General features: G+C 45.6%; 1 protein-coding gene across 1 annotated transcript in view; it reads left to right on the top strand.

The window, feature by feature from the left end:
- The window catches only part of QARS (glutaminyl-tRNA synthetase), a 220,450-nt gene that overhangs the window by 79,302 nt on the left and 116,556 nt on the right, over positions 1-24,592 (top strand). Inside the window, exon 8 of the mRNA XM_029601243.1 lies at positions 10,081-10,152. Within this exon, the coding sequence (XP_029457103.1) occupies positions 10,081-10,152 (72 nt within the window). The remainder of the gene's footprint in view (positions 1-10,080; positions 10,153-24,592) is intronic.

Genomic DNA, 24,592 nt, shown 5'->3' on the forward strand with positions numbered 1-24,592 from the left:
TTGCATGGAGACCCTAAGGTCAGTCATTGCTTCGGTGCGTGAGGGGGAATTCCTAGTGTCTCTGGATCTTACCGGAGCATACTTGCACATAGGAATACGGGCAGATCATCAGAAATGTCTGAGGTTTTCCATTCTGGGGGAGCATTTTCAGATCAGTGCTCTGCCTTTCAGCCTTGCCACGGCATCCAGAACCTTTACCAAGGTGATGATCGTGGTGGTAGCGGAACTCCGAAAGGAAGGATTCTTAGTTCATCCATATTTGGACGACTGGCTGAACCGAGCGAAGTCGGAAGCTCTTTGTCACTCTGCAATTTTCCGAATTCTTCAACTATTGAGGTCTCTCGGTTGGGTAGTCAACCTCGCCAAGCGTCACCTAGTTCCCTCCCAGTCTTTGGAGTTCCTGGGAGCTCGGTTTGATACACGAATGGGGAAAGTATTTCTTACCGACGAGCTAATCCTTAAGCTGCAGAGTCAAGTGTTAAAGTTAAGGTTACTATTAATGATTTAAATGTTCTAATGTGCCAATGTTCCTTAAAGTCCCCTATTCGTTCTATTCGAAGAATTCTTATGTATTCATATTTATATATTCTACTAGACTTTATGTTCTAATGTTACGCCCTAGCCGCGATTGCTCTGTTTTTATCTTATTCTTTTGACGCTATGTTTTAATGTAACGCCTTAGACGCGATTGTTCTGTTGTATTGTAAACCGACATGATTTGTAAATCCTATAAGAATGTCGGTATATTACGGCAGGGACCTCGAATTGTTGGGGGAAGTAAAGGGGACCCCGGTCGCCATGCGCTAGGTGGCGAACAACCTCTCATGGGGATAAAACTGAGTAATGATCCTTTATATTTTTCTGCAAGGTCATCCCCTTCAGTGAGGGGTTTCTATTTTTGTATGGTTGTGTTATTGGATGTTACCTTGTTTCTTTGCCTATTGTATGTTGTTCACTTTTGGATCACATAATAAACATATTAAACATAGAAGCCCAGAAAAAGAATGTCGGTATATAAGAATTCAAAATAAATAAATAAGTTCAGGACTTGCTGACAAACATACTCCCAGGGTCCGATATTATTTACATGTCCTGGGTTCGATGGCTTCCACATTGGAGTTGGTTCCATGGGCCTTTGCACATATGAGGCCTCTTTAGTCCACATTATTGTCCCGTTGAAATAGTTCGGACACCGGGTTCCATCTGCCACTGCCTCTTACGGACAATGCACGATCCAGTCTCGACTGGTGGCTCCTCTCCGACAATTTACGCATGGTGTGCCCTTGGAGATTCCAGATTGGACAGCAGTCACTACGGATGCCAGTCTCTCTGGTTGGAGAGCGGTTTGTCAGGGGAGGTCAGTGCAGGGACAATGGACAGTGGAGGAATCCCGATGTCGACCAATTGTTTGGAGACCAGGGTGGTGCAATTGGCATTGCAGGCCTTTCTACCACTTCTGCAGGGGAAGTCAGTCAGGGTTCTGTACAACAGTGCGACCGCAGTGGCTTATATCAATCGTCAGGGAGGAACCAGAAGCAAAGCCGGTGGCGGTCGAGGCTCAACAGTTGATAAGCTGGGCAGAGCAACATCTAGTCAGCATTGTGGCCTCTCACATCGCTGGAACTGACAATGTGCAAGCTGATTTTCTCAGTTGCCACCATCTAGATCCGGGGGAGTGGGAGTTCACCGAACAAGTGTTCAATCTCATCTGCCGCAGGTGGTCCAGACCAAGCGTAGATTTAATGGTGACATTCCGTAATGCCAAAGCCCCCCGCTTCAGTCGTCGCAAGGAGACAGGAGCAGAGGGAGTTGATGCCTTGGTTCTTGCCTGGCCAAAGAATGTCCTGCTGTATGTGTTTCTGCCTTTACCTCTGATTTGGCAAGGTGCTATGACGCATAGAAGCTCAACCGTCAGAAGTGATCCTGGTAGCTCCGGAATGGCCGAGGCATCCATGGTTTGCGGACCTGGTCAACCCTAACGGTGGATGGTCCTCTCAGGCTTCGGGACATCCCGAACCTTCTATGTCAAGGTCCTGTTTGTTTGGAAGAGGCAGATCACTTTTGTCTAGCGGCATGGCTTTTGAGAGGCAGCATCTGAAGAATAAAGGTTCCCTGTACGTACCAGGATCAGTCCAGGACACCTGGGTTGTGACTCCGCACCAGTAGATGGAGACAGACTAAAACTTGTGGGCGGAGCCATATATGCCCCTGTGTCAGTCACAGCCCCTCAGTCTTACTCTGTCTCCAGTAGATGGTGCAGGTCCGGTCACAGCCTCTGCCTGCACTGATTCTGGTAGTTAGTGAGGTTTTCTGGAATTTTTCCTTCTTTATTTTGGTTCCCACCCTCAGTAGGTTTGCTCTGGTACATCCCAGGTGTCCTTGACTGATCCTGGTACGTACAGGGAAAGGAAAATTAGTTTCTTACCTGATAATTTTCGTTCCTGTAGTACCAAGGATCAGTCCAGGATCCCGCCCGCAGTGCTGCGCTGAAGTAATGGAGAGTCCGCTCTTTGTTCTGAATTACTCTGTTCCGCTTGTTTGGCTCTCTCGATTGGAGAGTCCGTTTCCAGGAGGGGTGTTTCTTTCCCCGTTCTATTATTTATTTATTTAACACTTTTCTATACCGACCTTCATGGTAGGGACCATATCAGGTCGGTTTACATCAAAAAGGGGGAACTGTAACGAAACCGTAGGTAACAGGAAGAACAAAGTTACATTCAACAAGGGAGGTAAACTTGGAAGCAAAGATTGCTGGAAAGAAAAAGACTAAGGAACCGAAGTGCTTAGGATAATGATAACAACTGTTTTAAGAGTCAGGGTAGGCTCTTATATCGAGCTTGGGGATGGCTTTTTTGTCGTCTAATGAGTGTCTGGCGGATCTGAGAAGGCCTGGCGGAAAAGCCAGGTCTTGAGTTTTTTTCTAAATGTTAAGAGGCAGGGTTCCAGTCTGAGGTCGGATGGGATGTTGTTCCAGATAGCTGGACCTGCTGTAGAAAAGGCTCGGTCTTTGGTCGAGGTGAGACGTGTAGCTTTTGTAGGTGGGGCCTGCAGGGTTCCTTTATAAGCCTCTCTGGTCTATATATATATATATATATATATATATAGCGGTTTATAGCTAGTTTAGTTCTCTGGTTGTGTTCTACTTTGACATTCCGTATGACTGAGGGGCTGTGACTGACACAGGGGCATATATGGCTCCGCCCACAAGTTTTAGTCTGTCTCCATCTACTGGTGCGGAGTCACAACCCAGGTGTCCTGGACTGATCCTTGGTACTACAGGAACGAAAATTATCAGGTAAGAAACTAATTTTCCTTTATTCGAACGCGGTTGGCTGAGAGAGCCATGAAAGCCACATATTTTAAAATGTAATTCCGTGAGAGCCATACTAACTACAACCCCCCCCACCCTCCTGAAACCCCCCCCACCCAAGACCTGCCAAAAGTCCCTGGTGGTCCAGCAGGGGTCCGGGAGCGATCTCCTGGACTTGGGCTGTCTGCTGCCAGTAGTCAAAATGGCGCCGACGGCCCTTTGCCCTCACTATGTCACTGGGGTCGACCAATGGTGGGGGTAGCCCCTGTGACATAGTAAGGGCAAAGGGCCGTCAATGCCATTTTGATTACTGGTAGCAGACGGCCCTTTGCTCTTACTATGTCACAGGGGCTACCGCCACCATTGATCGACCCCAGTGACATAGTGAGGACAAAGGGCCGTCTGCGCCATTTTGACTACTGGCAGCAGACAGCCCCAAGTCCAGGAAGATCGCTCCTGGACCCCCGCTGGACCACCTGGGACTTTTGGCAGGTCTTGGGGGGGGGGGGTTTCAGGAGGGTGGGGGGGGGTTGTAGTTAGTATGGCTCTCACGAAATTACATTTTAAAATATGTGGCTTTCATGGCTCTCTCAGCCAAAAAGTTTCCCGACCCCTGGCCTATAGCAACTCACCAGCTTTATAGGCTATGCACCACAAGAATTCCTGGGAGCGTCTGATGACAGCACTGCTCTAACATAAAGGGAAACTGGGCGGGAGCCTGAGCAACAGGTCCTGATTCTTCATTCCTCTGTATCTGGCTGTCCCTGATTCTGGCTTCCAATAGAGACTCAGCCTGGTTCCTGCCCTTGCTTCCATCTGCTGCCTGCCCTGATCCTTGCTTGTCTCTTCCTTCTGTGACCGGACTCTGCCTGCCTTGACCTTGCCTACCTGAGTACGTGTCTGCCTCACGATTCTGTACTGCACCGTGGCCTTGTCTGTCAGCAGTCCCAGGATTCACTCTTCCAAGCCCATGACACTTTGCTCAGGCCATGGATCTGGCTGACATTCCCTTGCAGTACCTCTCACAATCAGTCCAACAACAACAAAAAAATCAAGATAACAGTATTGGAGGTCCTGCAAGACCTTTCTTTGCAGCTAAATAAATTGCAGTCATCTTTAGTTATAGCTACATCATCCTCCACTGTTGGCACAACTGGTCTCTGCTCCTCCCTCATATCTGATGACTACTCCTTCGCTTTACTTACCTCTGCCACCTCAGTATGATGGTAATCCCAAGACCTGCAGAGGCTTCATCAATCAGTACTTGGTTCACTTCTAGCTCCAGTTGGTCAACTTTGCATCTGAATGAGCGAAAGTGGCCTTTATAATATCTCTCCTGTCTGGTCAGGCTCTGGCATGGGCTTCTCCTTTATGGGAGAGAGATGACACAAGTCTCTATAGTCTCCAGGTACTCCTGACCTGATTTAGGAAGCTGTTTGGCAAACTTGCTTGAGCATCTTCAGTCATAGAATTACTCTGAGACAGGACTATAGGACCATTGGGCAATACGCTGTACAATTTCATACCCTGGCCTCTGAACTCTCTTGGAATGAAGAGGCGCAGACACCTGTATTCTGGCTGGGTCTATCTGACAGGGTCAAAGATGAACTGGCTGGCAGTGACACCCCCATCAAATTGGACAATCTTATTTCCCTGTGTGTGAAATTTGACATTCAATTTCAAGAAAGGTCCTGAGAACAGAAGTCCCCCCTGACATGGTGCCCGCTTGGCACTCAGCTTTCAAAGACTTATGCTGTTCCCTGTCCATCCCCCTTCGAAGTCTACATCCAAGTAGGAACAAATGTAGCTAGGACAATCCAAGTTATCAGAAGAGAAGCACCTGCAAAGGTTACACAACCTCTGTTTATACTGTGCAGGCAATGGTCATTATGCCTCATGTCTAGAGAAGTTGGGAAAACTCCCATGCCTAGGGTTGATGGGAGAGGCAGTCCTAGGCATTATCCACCCCCCTCCCCCATATTAAATTGTATAGACCAATTCAGTTGGACTTTGGAAATAAATTCTTCAGTACTGCCGACAACTTCATTGATGAAGCCCTGGTGGAAAAATTTTATATACCTCTGGTACCATTGAAAAACCCTGTCCCATTTCTTCAGTCTACTGAGAACTATTGCCAGGGGCCATTGGCTACACTATAAAGTCTATTACATTATAAGTGGGACTTCTGCGTTTAGAAGGCATTTCCATTTTTTTGTGCTTCGGAAGGTGATTTACCCTGGTTACAGCAACACCGTCTGATTAGTGAACTGGTGAAATGGAGATATTCTCTCTTGGAGAACCCATTGTTTTCAGAATTCTGCCTTCTGTATATTCTCCTATGCAATTCTGCTCATTGGATTTCCCAGTTATTCCAGGTTTGCCTATGCCTTATGCATCGTTTGCAGATGACTTTAGCAAAAAGCGGGCCAAGACTCTCCCACCCCATCGTCCATAGGCTTAATACCTGGCAAAATACCTCCTTGGAGTAGAGTGTACTCACTATTCATCTCCAAGACTGAAGCAATGTCCAATTCATTTGGTAAAATCTTGAGAGAGATTTCATCAGGCCATCCACTTCTACTGCTGGAGCAGGATTCTTCTTCATTGGCAAGAAAGATGGTTCCTTGCACTCATATATTGATTACCGGGGTTTGAATGCCATCACTACGTTAAAAAAAAAAAAAAAAAAAAAATTACCCCTTGCCATTGATATCGGAATTGTTTTACCAACTTCAAAGCGCTTCAGTCTTCACCAAGTTGGATCTTCAGAGGGCATACAGTCTCATGTTCATATGAGAAGGTGATGAATGGAAAACTGTCTTTAAAACTCGAGAGTGCCATTATGAGCATTTGGTGATGGCTTTTGGCCTGTGCAATACCTTGGCGGGGTTCCAGAATTTTGTCAGTGACCTAGTCGGAGACTTGTGTTATAACTTTTGTCATAGTATATCTAGATGACATTCTGATCTTCTCATCTGACCTTCAGTCATGTTAAGACCGTGCTGCAGTGGATAAGAAGTCATTCTCTATACACCAAGTTGGAAAAGAGCATTTTTGAACAGTTGGAACTTCCATTCCTGGGTTGTGTTATCTCTGTGCAGGGTCTTAAAATGGACCCTTCAAGCTATTGGCAATTATGGATTGACCCCAGCCAGTGAACCTCAAGGCAATCCATCACTTTCTAGAATTTGCTAATTATTTCAGGCTTCTATCACCACCCTTACTTAAACAGGGGCTAATACCAAGGACTGGCCAGCTGAAGCAACCCAAGCCTTTGTTATTTTGAAACCTGCCTTCCTTGCCACATCAGTGCTGCAAAGACCTGACGCCACACAACCCTTTTTTGTTTTGGAAGTCAATGTCTCCTCTGTTGGCATAGGTGTCATTCTCTCGCAGCTTGCCCACAGTGGAGAATTGTTACTCTGCATCTTCTATTCTAAAATGTTCTCAGCAGAAATAAACTATGGCATTGGCAATCGAGAACTACTCGCCATTAGGCTTCACCTATTGGAGGTTGCCATGCATCCCTTTACCATCTTCACTGACCATAAGAATCTTGTATACTTCCAACTGCCAGAAGACTTAACCCACAACAAACGAGATGTTACTTGTTCTCTGCCAGGTATAACTTCTGCCTATCCTACTAGCTGGGTGGAAAAAATGCTAAAGCTGATGCTCTTTCCAGATCTTTTGACCCTGCTGATATATCCAATGATCCTCTGTATCTCCTCAACCCGGCCAAGATTATCACAGTCACCCCTGTGGTACTAACTGGAACTCCCTCCAGGAAAAACATTGTACCCGAATCGAAAGTCTTGAAATGGGCCCATGATTCTAATTTGGCTGCTCATCACTGTCCAAAATCTTAGACCTCGTTTTCCGCAACTACTGGTGGTCTTGTTCAGCCAAAGATGTACGCAACTATGTATCATCATGCACAAAATAAGGCCTCTTGTCATGACTGCTGGGCCTACTCCATCCTTTACTGGTACCCTGGACTCATCTGTCTTTGGATTTCATTACTGGTCTAACCCCCCCCCCCCCTTCCCTGGACAAACTGTTATATTGGTAGTTGTTAATCGATTCTCCAAGATGACCTATTTTATTTCTCTTGCAACCCTACCTACAGTCCTAAGCATCTCCAACCATTTCTTCCAACATATATTTTGCTTACATGGGCTTCCTGAACATATCAACAGCGATTGAGAAGTACAATTCATATCAAGATTTTGGCATACCCTCTGTAAAAGGTTGAACGTGACATTAGACTTCTTATCATCCCCAATCTAATCTCCAAACAAAGAAGGTTAACCAGATTCTCGAACTTCCTCAGAGCCTATGTGTCGGCCAGGCAGGTTGACTGGATACAGCTACTCCTATAGGCAGAGTTTTGTTATAATAGTGGATCCTCTGTGTCCTCTCCATTGTATATATTGTATGGCAGATATCATAAAATTCCTATACATCTCTAATTGTCCATAGAGATTCCAGCGGCAGATCTTCTCTCTTCTAATTTGCAAGAGATTTGGGAGACTAGCCAGATTCTCCTCATCTGGCTAGTCTCCCAAATCTTTTGTAGCACACCTTTTGTAACGGTCTGCTGCCCTCAACGGGCAGCAGACCGTTACAAAAGGTGTGCTAACAGGAAGTGTAGACTGGCACCTCAGTTTGCTCCTGGAGATAAGATGTGGCTCACTAGTAGAAACATCAGTCTCAAGGTGCTCCTAGATTTAATGGAATTTATCAGATCGTAAGGTAACTAAACCCATGATCTGCAAAGTCAAGATTCCCCCTTCCCTTTTATATTCCTAACCTCTTTCAAGTCTCCCTACTTAAACCACTGTTTTTTAGCAGATACTCCAAGAAAATCTCTTCTCTCACTCCTTGTTTCATTTGCTCCTGGAGCATAGTTTGAGATCAATGAAACCATTGACTTCATCGACATGAGAAACAACTTTAGAACTTGATATCTTGGAAGGGTTATGGCCCTGAGAAATGTTTGTGGGAACCAGTGGAAAACCTCAATGCCCCATTGATGATCAAGAGATTTCATTGCCTTTTTTCCCATATGAAAAAGGGGTCTTGAAAGGAGTTTAGGGGAGGGGGGAGAATTGTAACATGCCACCAACCACCAGGTACTGTGGTTAGTGTCCTGTGCTTCACAGTTTTGGATCCAGCACTGTGTCCTGCGACCTGCTGGGGCCTCCCAGCATCTTGCTTCTCTGCTGCATCCTGCTGTTCTGAGTAAGGTCCATATCTCCTCCATCCTGCTGCTCTGAGGAAGAACTTGTAGCAACTCACCAGCTTTATAGGGCCAGCTCCCAGGATTTCCTGTGATGCAGACTGATGACATCAGCACTGCTCTAACATAAAAGGAAGCTCACTCCTCTGGGCAGATGCCTGAGCCAACAGGTCCTGATTCTTCGTTCCTCTGCGTCTGGTGGTTCTTGTTTCTGATTTTCGATGGAGGCCTGGCTTGGTTTCTGCCTTTGCTTCAGTCTGCTGCCTGCCCTGTGTCTTGCTTCTGATCGGACTTTGCCTATCTTGTCTGTCAGCATTCCAGGGTCTATTTTCCCAAGCCCCTGATTTAGGATATATTCTGTTTTGCGTCATCGTTCCCTTATCACAAGTCTGAGGAGGTGTGCAGCAGAAATCAGATTGCCAGAAAGTAGCAGCAATGTGCAGATGAACCAACAAGCCTCTGCCAGATTGTCCTACTTGCATGTGTCTCTTTTCTGATTGAGTTCCTGCCATTGTTTTTCATGAATGACATGAGGGGTTAAAGCTCAGAAACACCCCTACTAGCTTCTATTAGCAGTAGGCCAATCTAGGATGTCTTCCCTTGTGTCTTCTGAATGCTCTTTGGTCAAGGTGTCACAAGAGCCACAGGCTTTCTCCCCAAATATGGATGTTTATAAATGGTGCATGTGCGTGAACTGTTCAGCTGTAGTGTTGTGACTTAATCTTTAAGTATCAAAATGTTGATGGGACAGGAAGAAAGCTGAATAGCCATAAATGTAAATAGATGATGGCCCCACATGTACTCTGCTCTTGGGGGGGAAAAAGATGTTAAGAGGTTTACTATGAATCTACTAATTTAAATCTGTGGAGGCCCCTTTCTTGTTTGTAGCGCAGTTGCAGGCTCCTGTGTAGCCGAGACTACTGTGTTTTTCCATGGCCTCGCACTTCCCCCAGGAGAGAAGCAGCGCGTGTTTTCGTGAGATGTTCTTTTGTAGACCCCTAATTAACCCCCCAGAGATTCTGACAGCCTGACCAGAGGAGGTGATGGTGGGGAATATGTTAGCAGAGGGCCTGGCAGCTTCTCAGAAATTATGGTTTGTCTTTCCTGGAAATTTTGCTTTCACTAACTAGGATAGGTGCAGTATAGTCAATGGCAGTGTGCTGTCATAGTGATTGACTTGCACCACCTAGTGGTGAATTGTCTGGCTACACTTTTGCAGTTACTATTGTGGTCACAATACAACTTTTGTTAGAGTTTTTAAAGCCTGAAAGTACACATTTTCAGAATGAATGATGTAAGTGGAGAGAAAAAAACATTTAATGCCTTTCCTTTTTTTTTTTTTTTGTGCTTACACTCGTTGTGACTCAAATATTCCTTAACATTTACTTCCAGTATTTCAGCTGCTGAGACAATACTTTTATAGGTGCTTTAGTCTGCGCAAGAGAAGCAATGCACATTTTGTTTCACTTAAGTGTAGTATGGTGGTAAACTTGCAGAGGATATCCAATGTCTTCTTTCCTTTCTGCAGGGGAAGTGAAATTAGAGTCCTTGTCTCTTATGGAGCAGCTGAGAGGTGAAGCTCTTAAATTCCACAAACCTGGTGAGTTAGACCCTTTTTTCCCTAATGCATTATTTTCTTTTTATTTGTTTTCAGACCAGATGCTGGTCCCTCTACAGACCTATAGTCTCTGAGCATAGAATCTCCTCAGTGATGCATTTGTTACCTCGGAAAATCAAGTCCGTGGCAATTGTGCTTTTTCCCAATCTTCCTGGGCACTTTCTTTTGATACCAAGCCAAATGGGGCAATTGGGCACATAACAGAATACGCGGTGTTAACTTTGTCGGCGTCAACTCGTTCCCCATTAATTCATAGGATTAGCAGTCTGCCTTGGCTGCTGCTGATCTGAAAACAAGATATATGCTGGCACTTCTATAACAAGTTTGAGAGAAGCAATGAATGGGGGTTTATTTTTTTTTAAGAAAGGAAAAGGTTTCCAGCCATCCTGAGCATTATTTTCTTGGTCCTCTATTGGATCTGCTTCTTGGATGTACAACTTTTAAATCCTTCCCGTTTCATTGCTTTGGAAGGTTTTGCTACAGCAGCTGCTTTTCTTAAATTCACCTCTGGGCATTATCAGAGTTGACTTGTGCTGTGTACCAGATGAATTTTCAAAGGAGTTGCACATGTAAATATAACATACTATTGTAGCAGTTTTCAAAAGCCATTTACCTGGGTTAAGTGCACTTAATGTGAGTAAAACCTATGGATAGTTCAATGGCATATATTATAGCAATTTTCAAAAGCCCACTTACACGGATGGGTAAAGTACATTTACATATGCAAAATCCTCCTAAGGTTGTTACAAAGGAATTGCTGATTATTTTTTTGTTTTGTTTTTCCTGCTCCCCCTGGCCAGAGCACTTCATGGTAACATTTACAAAACAAAAATGAGAAATGTATAAAGGGAACATATACAGTAAAGGCCTAGAGAACAGAAATGGTGAAATAAAAGCAAGGAGTTTAGGTATCTAAATATACAAGTTTGAAGAGGTGGGTTTCTAATCAAGAATGTAAGATCATCTTGGACTCTGCGTCAAGGCAATTGAATTTTAGGGTTTTCACGTTATGTCTCCTCTGAAAATTCGGACAGTTCGATAGAATTTTCAGAGGAGACATGACCTAAAAACCTTAAGATTATATCGCTCTGACGCAGCAACGGGAAATGTTGACAACGTCGTCAGCGTCCTAAGTAGCAGCTGACATAGCGCTCATGAAAAGTTACAAGGAGGAGGGTTTTCCAATACATTGGTGAAAAATTCCAACAAAAAATAGTCAAACTAAGATAAGTGTTTTCATCGGGCAATCTTGTTGCTTGCAATTACAAGTTAAATCTGGTTCCATTTTTGAGAGATAATTGAAGAGAATAACAAACAGGCCCATACAGTAAAAGTTGCAGGAGAGGGGGCGAGTGCCCGCTCTCCCAGTGCATACACAGGCCACTCTCCTGTGCATGTGATTCAGTAAAAAAAAAATGATTCAAATTAGGGCCCGCGGTAAAAAGAGGCGCTAGGGACACTAGCGCGTCCCTAGCACCTCTTTTTTTGAAAGGAGCGGTGGCTGTCAGCGAGTTTGACAGCCGACGCTCAATTTTGTCAGCGTCAGTTCTCAAACCCGCTGACAGCCACGGGTTTGGAAACCAGACGCCGGCAAAATTGAGCATCCGGTTTTCAAGCCGCGGGCCAATTTTTTTTTTAATTTTTATTTTTAATTATTTTTAACTTTTGGGACCTCCAACTTAATATCGCCATGATATTAAGTCGGAGGGTGTACAGAAAAGCAGTTAAAAGACACAATCACTTTCTGCCGGCACTTTCCCGGTGCTGGCAGAAATTAATGCCTACCTTTGGGTAGGCGCTAATTTCTGAAAGTAAAATGTGCGGCTTGGCTGCACATTTTACTTACTGAATCGCGCGGGAATAACTAATAGGGCCATCAACATGCATTTGCATGTTGCGGGCACTATTAGTTTCGGGGGTTGGACGCGCATTTTTTACGCGCTAGCTTTACCTTTTTATTCAGTAAGGGGTAATGGGTTAATAGTGTATCGGCCTGATATATAGCTATATACATATAAGGTACAGAAACCAGTTTTCAAAATATTTTTTTAAAGAAAATAAATACAAAACATTTGTTTGGAAATTTGAATAAAGAAAAAGAGGTTTTTATGACCTGTGATTGCACTTACTGGCTTTCACAAAATCCGACTACATAAACTGTGCCAGTGCTGAGGTCTCTTCCTCTCTGACATAAATCACTAACATGTTTTGAATTGTTATAAATTGACAATAGCAACTGTTCTTTGTTGCACCAGCTAGTTTTTTGTATTGTCCAAATTTAATGAAGCCAATCAAGCTCCAAAATTTCTATGACACAAGTACTTCAGGTGCCCTGACATGGACCGTGCTTTACACTATGTCGGGAGGGACTGACATTTGCAAATGCATGCAAATAATAAGAAATAAGGACAGGTAAACACAGGCAACCAACGACTGATCAAAACTAAACAAATATAGCAGAAGACGACTTACTAATACATTAACAATAATCAAATCTGAGAGACATTTCACGGCTACGTCGGCTCACAGCACGTAAAAAGCCTGCCAAACATGAACAAACTTTAAAGGGTAAAATTGTGCCAAAAAATATCATGTGATTGGAACCAACCAATAGCTGAGAAACCATCATGGATAACCCCCAGTAACCAATCCCTTAATAAAAAAAAAATAAATAAAAATGTAAAATCAATGAAGAATCCAACTTGTTTGTTTGTTGGCATTTGATATTCTGCTTTTTTTCCATGAAGGGCCTCAAAGCAGATTACTGTACATTTTAAAGTAGATTATAGTAGTGTTAAATCAACAATATTGGTTGAGGATCTCTATTTAAAGTCAGATTCATAGTTAGATTTTTTTTGTTGCTGTAGAAAAAGGAATACTTTTGTGGTAGCTGCTGGACAGGAAGTCTCTGTTAGGAATGCTGGGCTAAAAAGCTGTGCTTTAACTTTCTTCCTGAAGGTGAGGTAGTTGGGCTCCAAACATAGGGATAATAGAAGCATTTTCCAGATTTTTGGTGCATAACAGCTAAAGGCCCGAAGTCATCAGATGGTAAAAATCAACTAACCCAAAAAAGTGATTTGTTTTCTGGTGTAATCAATTGATGATATAATCAGTTAAATACAAATCAAAGGAAAAAGCAAACTAGATACAAGAACCAAACTACAACAAAACAGACCTTTTAGATATCATAATCCAAACCTGAGGGCTATAGTCTGTAGAATGTAAATCCAGCATTGTTTGCTTTGAATAAGATGGTGAGAAAAATCACTGCTGCATGTAGACAGTTTCCATAGGTCAATTGCAGAAAAACAAAGATCTAACACTGAATGGGAGGTTAAAATCCAATATTCCACTAAAGGAGCCTGTACACAAGCTTGCCTGATAACAGCAGCAATGTTTGATTGTGTCTTAATATCCATAAAGTCTTACCAACGTAAAGTAAGGGGCAAGACATCAGATCATATGGATGGTGTCAGACATTAAAATGTAATGGACAGTTCTGTAATGCATCAAGGTGTGCAAAGCATGAAACAGACCTAGATCACTCGTCTTGCAGCACCCACAAGGAGAATGTCCTGGAAAGCAAATAGGCTGTGAAATAGGGTCATGATAATCCGATGAGACCAAAAAATGTCCTGGAGATTCCAGTCCTGGGGAAATTCCTGAAAAATGCCAAATGGTGACACCTATGACAAGTATCACAAACAACTGTACTGAATGATGAAAAAAGTAAAACACAAAGCCATTCATCACAGGCAGGAGGGAGTCGAAGGCTGAAACAAGCAATCCCTATAAATACGGAGGGCTTATTTAAAGGTGATCTTAATTACCAGGTCAGGTTGACCCTTCTGCTGCAGATTCTGAAACATCTGATGAGCTTGTACCAAAAAATTTCAACATGAGGAGCAAAGGCTCCAGAGTCTAAAAAATTGGCCAATGGGACTAGTTATGTAAGGAACTCAGGTGATGGCTATCATAAACAAGTAATGTTACTTTCCCTGTATGTACCCAGATCAGTCCAGACTCCTGGGTTTTACATCCCATCTAGCAGATGGAGACGGAGAAAGTTTTACTGACACTGCTACATAACCTCGAGTGCTACCTGCAGTTCCTCAGTATTTTTTGTCTCCAAACAGTGCGACAATGGTGGCCTACATCAATCGGCAGAGAGGAACCAAGGGTCAGGAGTGGCTCAGGAGGCTCAAAAGTTGATTCTTTGAGCAGAGCAACACTTGGAGCGGTTATAGTGTTGCACATCGCAGGGGTCGACAACGTCCAAGTGGATTTTCTGAGTCTCACTTAGACCCAGAGGAGTGGGACCTGTCAGAGATGGCGATGCAGCTCATCAGCAAGAGATGGGGCTGTCCCCAGGTAGAGCTAAAGGAGACTTGTCAAAATGCCAAGGTGTTTCGGTTTTTCAGACTGAGAAGGGAGCAGGGTGCCGAGGGCATCTCCTCTGGTGCCTTGGGAGGTGGTTCTGTATGTTTTTCCTCCTTGGCCTCTGGTAGGCAAGGTGTTAGGGTGGATAGAGAAGCATCCGAGTGAAGTAGTGTTGGTTGCTAGTCGGCCGTGGTTCACATATCTGGTTTACTTGGCCATGGACATTCCGCTATGCTTCGGTCCTCGGACAGGTTGTCTTCGGCAGGGGCCCATATTTTATGACCAGGCTGCTCACTTTTGTCTAGCAGCATGGCTTTTGAGAGGCGGCGATTGAGGTGCAGGAGGTACCCTGATGTGGTTATTGCTATGCTGTTACAGGCTAGAAGGAGATCTACTTCCCTTTTGTATGTGAGGGTCTGGAAAGTTTTTGAGTCCTGGTGTGTATCGCTAACTGAGTACAAGCCCTAAAGGCTACAGTGTCTCATGTTTTTTGGCTTTTCTTCAAGAGGGTTTGGCCAAGGGTTTAGCTTTAAACTCTCTTAAGGTTCAGGTGGCTGCTGTTGGGTTGCTTCCGAGGTAAAGTAGTAGGTTCCTCGCTGTCTTCTCATCCTGATGTGGTTTGATTTCTCGGGGGGGTGGGGGCAAAGAATTTGCGGCCGCCGGTAAGGAGAATTTGTCCATCCTGGAATCTTAAATCTGGTCCTCAGATTTGTGTAAGGCTCCTTTCGAACCTCTTAGGAGAGTGATGCTTAAGGATTTGACCCTTAAGGTAGTTTTTCTAGTGGCTATTTGTTTAGCTAGGAGAACCTGAGTTAGTCTGTGTCTTGCCATGATCCATTCCCTCAGATTTTGGACTCAGGAGGTGTCCTTGCAGACGGTACCTTCATTTTTTCCTAAGGTGGTATTGGCGTTTTGTGTGACTCAGACGGTGGAGCTTCCAGCTTTTCCCGAGACTGACTCCTCCGCTCCTCACACGAGGGAGCTTAAGCTGTTGGATGTGCGGAGGGTAGTGTTGAGATCTCAAAGTAACTAATGACTTGATCACCTCTTTTTGTGGAGCAGTTCAAAAAGAGGTTTTCAAGCATCTAAAGCTACTATTGCGTGGTGGCTCAAGGAGGCCATTGGGTTGACTTACATAGCTAAGGCTCATCCGGTTCCTGAGGGTTTGAGAGCCCACTGTACACGTTCTCAGGCGACTTCATGGGTGGAGGCTCAGCTGGTTTCGCTGCAAGAGATTTGCAGGGCAGCAACGTGGAAGTCCAGCACACTTTTGCAAGGCACTATCGTTTGGATGTTGGGGATCCAGCATCAGGCCCTTTGGAGAGAGAGTTTTGCGAGTGGGAATCTCCAGGTCCCACCCTAGTTACGGAGCTTTGGTACATCCCAGAACTCTGGACTGATCTGGGTATGTACAGGGAAAGGAAAATTGGTTCTTACCTGCTAATGTTTGTTCCCGTAGTACCACAGATCAGTCCAAAACCCCCACCCATTCTGTTAAGGTGGACAGTTGTTCATTTACTCTTTTTCTTGGCATGGAATACAGACTTGTTTGATTTAAAAAAAAAAAAAATTTAAAAAAAATTAGAATTTTCCCTGTATATACCTGGATCAGTCCAGACTCCTGTGTTTTGCCTCCCTACCAGCAGATGGAGACAGAAGTTTTGACCGACTCTGCCCTATATCCTGAGGTGCCACCTACAGTCAGTCAGTATTTCTCTGTCTCCAGCAGATGGTAGAGGTGCAAAATCCTACAATCTGTAGTTTAAAATAAAAAAAAAAAGCAGTGATCAGGATTTTCAGTGTGGATAGTTATGTTTAGTGTCTCTTTAAAAGAATTAAACAAACAAACCAAGATTTGTTAGCCTCCCAGGGGGTCAGCAGGTCCTGAGAGGACCATCCCTCCTGGTATTAGAGGCTCCTGGAGAGAGGGGTTGAGGACCCTGCTGCCCAGGTTACCACAGCCCTGGGGTGATACTGGGGAACCTGGCTCACTTACCCCAGGTGGGACAGAACCCGCGCTGCACAACTAAGGTCGGACAAAAAAAAAAAGTTTGTTTATTTTTATTTATTTATTTATTAAGTTTCCAGCTTTTCTTTCGTCGTTGCTATTACTGGGCCTGTCTCTCTGTCCCTTCCCATCGCTGTGTTCCAGTTGCTGCGTTGTTCATTTTCATCCGGCCCCCGGAGTCACCTCACTATGCTGCGTGTATTGCGCATTGGCCTATGTTCCTCCTGCCTCCCCGGGGGGGGGGGGAGGGAACCTCAGGGGCCGCTGGGGGCAGCGGTTCTAGGGTGCGCCAAGAGCTTGCAAGGTCCGGGCGCCCGAGGCTTGTTTCTTCAGATCTGTTCCTGCTCAGCGTGGGAACGGATGCCATCTTAGCCTCCTTTCACGCGGCAACACAGGCAGTGGAGGGCGGAGGGATTTCCCCTCCTCTATCCCCCGCAGCAGGTAGCCTCCGAGGGGGGCGCTCCAATGAAGGATATTGCTGGGGCGAATGAGGAGAGCCCCAAGGGGGCTTCAGACTCCTCCTCCTCTTCTTCGGAATTTATTATGCTGCTTCACAAAGCCTTTAAGGCCAGGAAGTCAGCTAGGAGGCATTCTGGAGAGGGATCTCACTTGCGCACTGCCCCACTTTTGGATAAGTCAGGGGCTCAGCCTACCAAAAGGGCCAGGCCCTCGGAGGGCAAGGGAGCCCCGAAGCTTAAGCACCCTCTACGGACCACTTCGTCCTGCTCGGTGGATAATTCCTATTCTGATGATTCGGGGCAGGTCGATCAAGAGCCAAGGGGCAATCCCCCTCTGAGCTCAGATGTCGAAGGGGACCCCAGGACCTTCCTTCCAAACAGTGCCCACCTGCTCAACAGCAACAACCCTAAGGTGGTCTGCCTCTTCAGGAAGGATGAGCTGAACCCACTCATTCCTGCAGTCCTAGAAGAATTGGGCATTGAGACCCTCAGGAGGACTCTCGTATGGGGTCTATTGATCCGGTCATGGTGGGTCTCTGGGGTCCGACCAGGTCCTTCCCTTTCCATCTTTCGTGTACAGATTTGTTATTCCTGATTTAGGTTTAAAAGTCAGCAAGGCAATGGATAAGTTGTACCCCTTACCAGAAGAGGCTCTGGACTTCCTTCGTGTTCCCAAGGTAGACGCAGCGGTGTCGGCTATCACCAAGAAAAGACAACTATCCTGGTGACGGGATCAGCAGCCTTCAAGGATCTTCAGGATCGTAAGCTGGAGGTTCAGCTTAAGATTTTTTAAGTATCTGCGCTTGGAGTCCGGGCTGCCATGTGCAGCAGTTTCTCCTTAAGAGCAGGGCTTCACTGGGTGCAACAATTGCAGAGTAGCACGTCTTTGTTCAAGCTGAGCGTTTGGAAGCTGCAGTGGCTTTCAGTGCAGATGCCCTGTATGATTTACTACGTACCTCAGCCAGATCTAAGGTTTCAGCTGTTTCTGCCCACAGACTCCTCTGGTTGAGGAACTGGTCAGTGGATGTTTCCTCCAAAGCTCAGCTGGGCGCTCTGCCTTTCAAAGGCAAGTTACTTTTTGGAAAGGACCTGGAGGACATGATTCAATCCTTGGGTGAGAACAAAGTCTATCATTTACTGGAAGATAAGCCCAAGAGGAAGGGTTCCTTTCCTCCTCCGTCACGTTTCCGTGGGAATCTGAGATTTCGGTCTTCCCAATCTTCAGGCTCTTCATTTAGGTAGAATCCGGGCAGACAACAGTCCTGGTCCCAGTCCTTTCGTGGATGTTGCTTCAGCAGAACGGGGACCTCCTAGTCTGCTGGAGGTCCTAAATCCTCCGAATGAAGCGAGGCCGGTCCAATCTTCTCCATCGGCGGTAGGAGGCAGATTGTCTCCGTTTTACGAGGAATGGACCAAATTGATGTCAGACCAGTGGGACCTCAGTGTGATAAAACACAGCTATACTTTAGATTTTGCTCATCGCCTTCTCTCCATGTACGTACACAGAGAAGCGTCGGGCGGTACAAGACACATTACAGCGCCTTCTTGCGCTCAAAGCCATCGTTCAAGTTCCTCCATCGGAGTGGCAGAAGGGGGCGCTACTCCATTTACTTCGTGGTGCCAAAACAAATGGCACCTTCTGGCCCATCCTCAATTTAAAGAGGGTCAACAGATGCCTTAGAGTTCCGCGATTTTGCATGGAGACCCTAAGGTCAGTCATTGCTTCGGTGCGTGAGGGGGAATTCCTAGTGTCTCTGGATCTTACCGGAGCATACTTGCACATAGGAATACGGGCAGATCATCAGAAATGTCTGAGGTTTTCCATTCTGGGGGAGCATTTTCAGATCAGTGCTCTGCCTTTCAGCCTTGCCACGGCATCCAGAACCTTTACCAAGGTGATGATCGTGGTGGTAGCGGAACTCCGAAAGGAAGGATTCTTAGTTCATCCATTTTTGGACGACTGGCTGAACCGAGCGAAGTCGGAAGCTCTTTGTCACTCTGCAATTTTCCGAATTCTTCAACTATTGAGGTCTCTCGGTTGGGTAGTCAACCTCGCCAAGCGTCACCTAGTTCCCTCCCAGTCTTTGGAGTTCCTGGGAGCTCGGTTTGATACACGAATGGGGAAAGTATTTCTTACCGACGAGCTAATCCTTAAGCTGCAGAGTCAAGTGTTAAAGTTAAGGTTACTATTAATGATTTAAATGTTCTAATGTGCCAATGTTCCTTAAAGTCCCCTATTCGTTCTATTCGAAAAATTCTTATGTATTCATATTTATATATTCTACTAGACTTTATGTTCTAATGTTACGCCCTAGCCGCGATTGCTCTGTTTTTATCTTATTCTTTTGACGCTATGTTTTAATGTAACGCCTTAGACGCGATTGTTCTGTTGTATTGTAAACCGACATGATTTGTAAATCCTATAAGAATGTCGGTATATTACGGCAGGGACCTCGAATTGTTGGGGGAAGTAAAGGGGACCCCGGTCGCCATGCGCTAGGTGGCGAACAACCTCTCATGGGGATAAAACTGAGTAATGATCCTTTATATTTTTCTGCAAGGTCATCCCCTTCAGTGAGGGGTTTCTATTTTTGTATGGTTGTGTTATTGGATGTTACCTTGTTTCTTTGCCTATTGTATGTTGTTCACTTTTGGATCACATAATAAACATATTAAACATAGAAGCCCAGAAAAAGAATGTCGGTATATAAGAATTCAAAATAAATAAGTTCAGGACTTGCTGACAAACATACTCCCAGGGTCCGATATTATTTACATGTCCTGGGTTCGATGGCTTCCACATTGGAGTTGGTTCCATGGGCCTTTGCACATATGAGGCCTCTTTAGTCCACATTATTGTCCCGTTGAAATAGTTCGGACACCGGGTTCCATCTGCCACTGCCTCTTACGGACAATGCACGATCCAGTCTCGACTGGTGGCTCCTCTCCGACAATTTACGCATGGTGTGCCCTTGGAGATTCCAGATTGGACAGCAGTCACTACGGATGCCAGTCTCTCTGGTTGGAGAGCGGTTTGTCAGGGGAGGTCAGTGCAGGGACAATGGACAGTGGAGGAATCCCGATGTCGACCAATTGTTTGGAGACCAGGGTGGTGCAATTGGCATTGCAGGCCTTTCTACCACTTCTGCAGGGGAAGTCAGGGTTCTGTACAACAGTGCGACCGCAGTGGCTTATATCAATCGTCAGGGAGGAACCAGAAGCAAAGCCGGTGGCGGTCGAGGCTCAACAGTTGATAAGCTGGGCAGAGCAACATCTAGTCAGCATTGTGGCCTCTCACATCGCTGGAACTGACAATGTGCAAGCTGATTTTCTCAGTTGCCACCATCTAGATCCGGGGGAGTGGGAGTTCACCGAACAAGTGTTCAATCTCATCTGCCGCAGGTGGTCCAGACCAAGCGTAGATTTAATGGTGACATTCCGTAATGCCAAAGCCCCCCGCTTCAGTCGTCGCAAGGAGACAGGAGCAGAGGGAGTTGATGCCTTGGTTCTTGCCTGGCCAAAGAATGTCCTGCTGTATGTGTTTCTGCCTTTACCTCTGATTTGGCAAGGTGCTATGACGCATAGAAGCTCAACCGTCAGAAGTGATCCTGGTAGCTCCGGAATGGCCGAGGCATCCATGGTTTGCGGACCTGGTCAACCCTAACGGTGGATGGTCCTCTCAGGCTTCGGGACATCCCGAACCTTCTATGTCAAGGTCCTGTTTGTTTGGAAGAGGCAGATCACTTTTGTCTAGCGGCATGGCTTTTGAGAGGCAGCATCTGAAGAATAAAGGTTCCCTGTACATACCAGGATCAGTCCAGGACACCTGGGTTGTGACTCCGCACCAGTAGATGGAGACAGACTAAAACTTGTGGGCGGAGCCATATATGCCCCTGTGTCAGTCACAGCCCCTCAGTCTTACTCTGTCTCCAGTAGATGGTGCAGGTCCGGTCACAGCCTCTGCCTGCACTGATTCTGGTAGTTAGTGAGGTTTTCTGGAATTTTTCCTTCTTTATTTTGGTTCCCACCCTCAATAGGTTTGCTCTGGTACATCCCAGGTGTCCTGGAGTGATCCTGGTACGTACAGGGAAAGGAAAATTAGTTTCTTACCTGATAATTTTCGTTCCTGTAGTACCAAGGATCAGTCCAGGATCCCGCCCGCAGTGCTGCGCTGAAGTAATGGAGAGTCCGCTCTTTGTTCTGAATTACTCTGTTCCGCTTGTTTGGCTCTCTCGATTGGAGAGTCCGTTTCCCGGAGGGGTATTTCTTTCCCCGTTCTATTATTTATTTATTTAACACTTTTCTATACCGACCTTCATGGTAGGGACCATATCAGGTCGGTTTACATCAAAAAGGGGGAACTGTAACGAAACCGTAGGTAACAGGAAGAACAAAGTTACATTCAACAAGGGAGGTAAACTTGGAAGCAAAGATTGCTGGAAAGAAAAAGACTAAGGAACCGAAGTGCTTAGGATAATGATAACAACTGTTTTAAGAGTCAGGGTAGGCTCTTATATCGAGCTTGGGGATGGCTTTTTTGTCGTCTAATGAGTGTCTGGCGGATCTGAGAAGGCCTGGCGGAAAAGCCAGGTCTTGAGTTTTTTTCTAAATGTTAAGAGGCAGGGTTCCAGTCTGAGGTCGGATGGGATGTTGTTCCAGATAGCTGGACCTGCTGTAGAAAAGGCTCGGTCTTTGGTCGAGGTGAGACGTGTAGCTTTTGTAGGTGGGGCCTGCAGGGTTCCTTTATAAGCCTCTCTGGTCTATATATATATATAGCGGTTTATAGCTAGTTTAGTTCTCTGGTTGTGTTCTACTTTGACATTCCGTATGACTGAGGGGCTGTGACTGACACAGGGGCATATATGGCTCCGCCCACAAGTTTTAGTCTGTCTCCATCTACTGGTGCGGAGTCACAACCCAGGTGTCCTGGACTGATCCTTGGTACTACAGGAACGAAAATTATCAGGTAAGAAACTAATTTTCCTTTATTCGAACGCGGTTGTGATCACTCTTCTACGATCACGGAAAACCTCTACTTCCCTAGCCTACAAAAGGGTTTGGGGGATTTTTGAGTCGTGGTGCGTCGAGCACGAGGTGAACCCTACTCATACTTTAGTGTCAGATATCTTGTCCTTCTTACAGGCTGGTCTGGCTAAAGGCTTATCGTGCAGCTCTCTAAGGGTGCAGGTGGCGGCTCTCTGTTGTTTCCGGGGTAAGATACGAGGCGTACCCTTAGCCGCCCTTAGCTGTGGTGCGTTTTCTCCGAGAGGCAAAACATTTGCATCCGCCGATCAGGAATCCTTGTCTTTCATTTGGTTCTTAATGTTTTGTGTGCGGCGCTGTTTGAGTCTCTGAAGAAGGTGACGCTGAAAGACCTTACGTTGAAGGTGGTATTTCTAGTGGCTATTTCCTCAGCTCATCAGGTGTCAGAGCTTCAGGCGTTGTCATGCAGGGAGCCTTTTCTAAGGATTACAGACACGGGAGTCTCGTTGCGGACGGTTCCTTCCTTTCTCCCAAAGGTGGTTTCCTCCTTTCATTTGAATCAATCTGTGGAACTCCTATCCTTTACAAGATGGACCACACTGATCCCCATTCTGGAGGTCTGAAGAAGCTCTATGTACGCCGGGTGCTGTTGCGTTATCTGGAGGTTACCAATGGCTTTCGTATGTCGGACCATCTCTTTGTACGCTGGAGTGGCCCCAAAAAAGGGCATAAGGCATCTAGAGTGACAATCGCTTGTTGCTTGAATGAGACTATTAGCGTACCTGCTTCATGGCCGGCCGTGTCTGGTCTGTCTTCAAGTGCATTCTATCCATTCACAGGCAGCCTCTTGGGCAGTGTCAGCAAATTTCGCCACAAGAGATTTGTCGGGCGGCCACTTGGAAGTCTTTGCACACCTTTGCTAGACATTACCGATTAGACGCTCAGGCCCCAGGTTCGGGGGGGGGGGGGGGGGGGGTTGGTGAAGGTGTGATCCGAGCGGGACTCTCAGGGTCACACCCCGCATAGTGAAGCTCTGGTACATCCCAGGAGTCTGGACTGATCTGGGTACGTACAGGGAAAGGAAAATTGGTTCTTACCTGCTAATTTTCATTCTTGTAGTACCTCTGATCAGTCCAGGCTCCCACCCTTTTCGGTATGAGAGTCCGCTTGTTCAGTACGTACTTATATTCTCTGCAGACTAGTTCAAAAGTTTTCTATAGTTTTCCAAGTTTGTTTCACGGGTTCTGTTCCCCTGGAGGTTAGTGAGCGGAACGTGTGAGTTGCAGGCTTTGTTTTTTGTTTTTTTTAAATGTTCTGCTTTGACACAGTGTAATACTGACGGACTGTATGTGGCACCTCAGGGTATAGGGCAGAGTCGGTCAAAACTTCTGTCTCCATCTACTGGTGGGAAGGCAAAACCCAGGAGTCTGGACAGTTTGGTTTAAAAAAAAAAAAAAAATTTTTTTTTTGAATTTTTTTTTTTATCAAGTTCTCTTAGATTTTATGCTTGGGTACAGGTCAATACTGATGAACTGCAGGTGGCAGTGGGGGTTATGTAGCAGGGTCAGTTAACTTTCTCTCCATCTCCTGGTCGGGATGCAAAACCCAGGAGTCTGGACTGATCTGTGGTACTACAGGAATGAAAATTAGCAGGTAAGAACCAATTTTCCTTTTCGGGGTTTAGCTGATTTTTACTGTCTAATGCCAGTGGCATTGTTCTTTTTTTTTTTTTTTTTGATTGATGGGTTGGTTACTGCAGTTATCTGATTTCTCAGCTATTGGTCGGTTCCAGTCATGTGAATCTTTTTTTTTTTTTGTGCCATTTTACTTTTTTAAAACCTTGTTCGTTTGACTGGCTTTTTATGTGTTGTGAGCCTATTTAGCTGTGAAATGTCTCTCTGATTTAATTATTAATGTATTGGTAAGTCATCTGCTGTGTTCATTTGTTCGGATTTGACTGGTCACTGGCTACCTGTGCTTTTATCTGTCCTTAGTTCTAATTATTTCCTTGCATTTGCAGATGTCAGTCCCTCCCAACGCAGCTCGTGTGAAACCCAGTCCATGGTGGGGGCCCCAAAGTAATTTGGGAGCTTGGGTGGCTTCACTAAATTTGGATTTTTTATTTAACAGGAAGACATTACACATACATGGGAGAACAAGAACATGTACAAATAGAAATCAGCGTACAATAAAAGAATTGCAAAGAAATGCTCAATCCAGAAATCGCTTCCATTGGAAACGTATTCCCTAGCTTTCCTTTTTATTCCCTTCATCCCATCCTGACCCTACCACCCCCACCCCACAGAACCAACTCCCAAGTGTCCCATTCATACCGCACACGCACCACATACACACCACATACAATCCACCCATCCCACCCATCCCCCCTTGGAACCTCCGTTAAGACCATATGGGTTTATAGCCAGTGTTACTGAGCTCAGTCTGTAGAGCAGGAGGAAACAGAGCATAACAGGCATTCCAACAAGCACTATATATCATGTCTGGTTTTCTCTTGCCAAAGCGGAGTCCATATAGGCCATCCTGCCAAACCATGCATCCACTGAAGGCTGCGCCAAGGGGTCGGTCCAGACAG

This window comes from Rhinatrema bivittatum, chromosome 4, assembly GCF_901001135.1.
Source record: "Rhinatrema bivittatum chromosome 4, aRhiBiv1.1, whole genome shotgun sequence".
NCBI lineage: Eukaryota > Metazoa > Chordata > Amphibia > Gymnophiona > Rhinatrematidae > Rhinatrema > Rhinatrema bivittatum.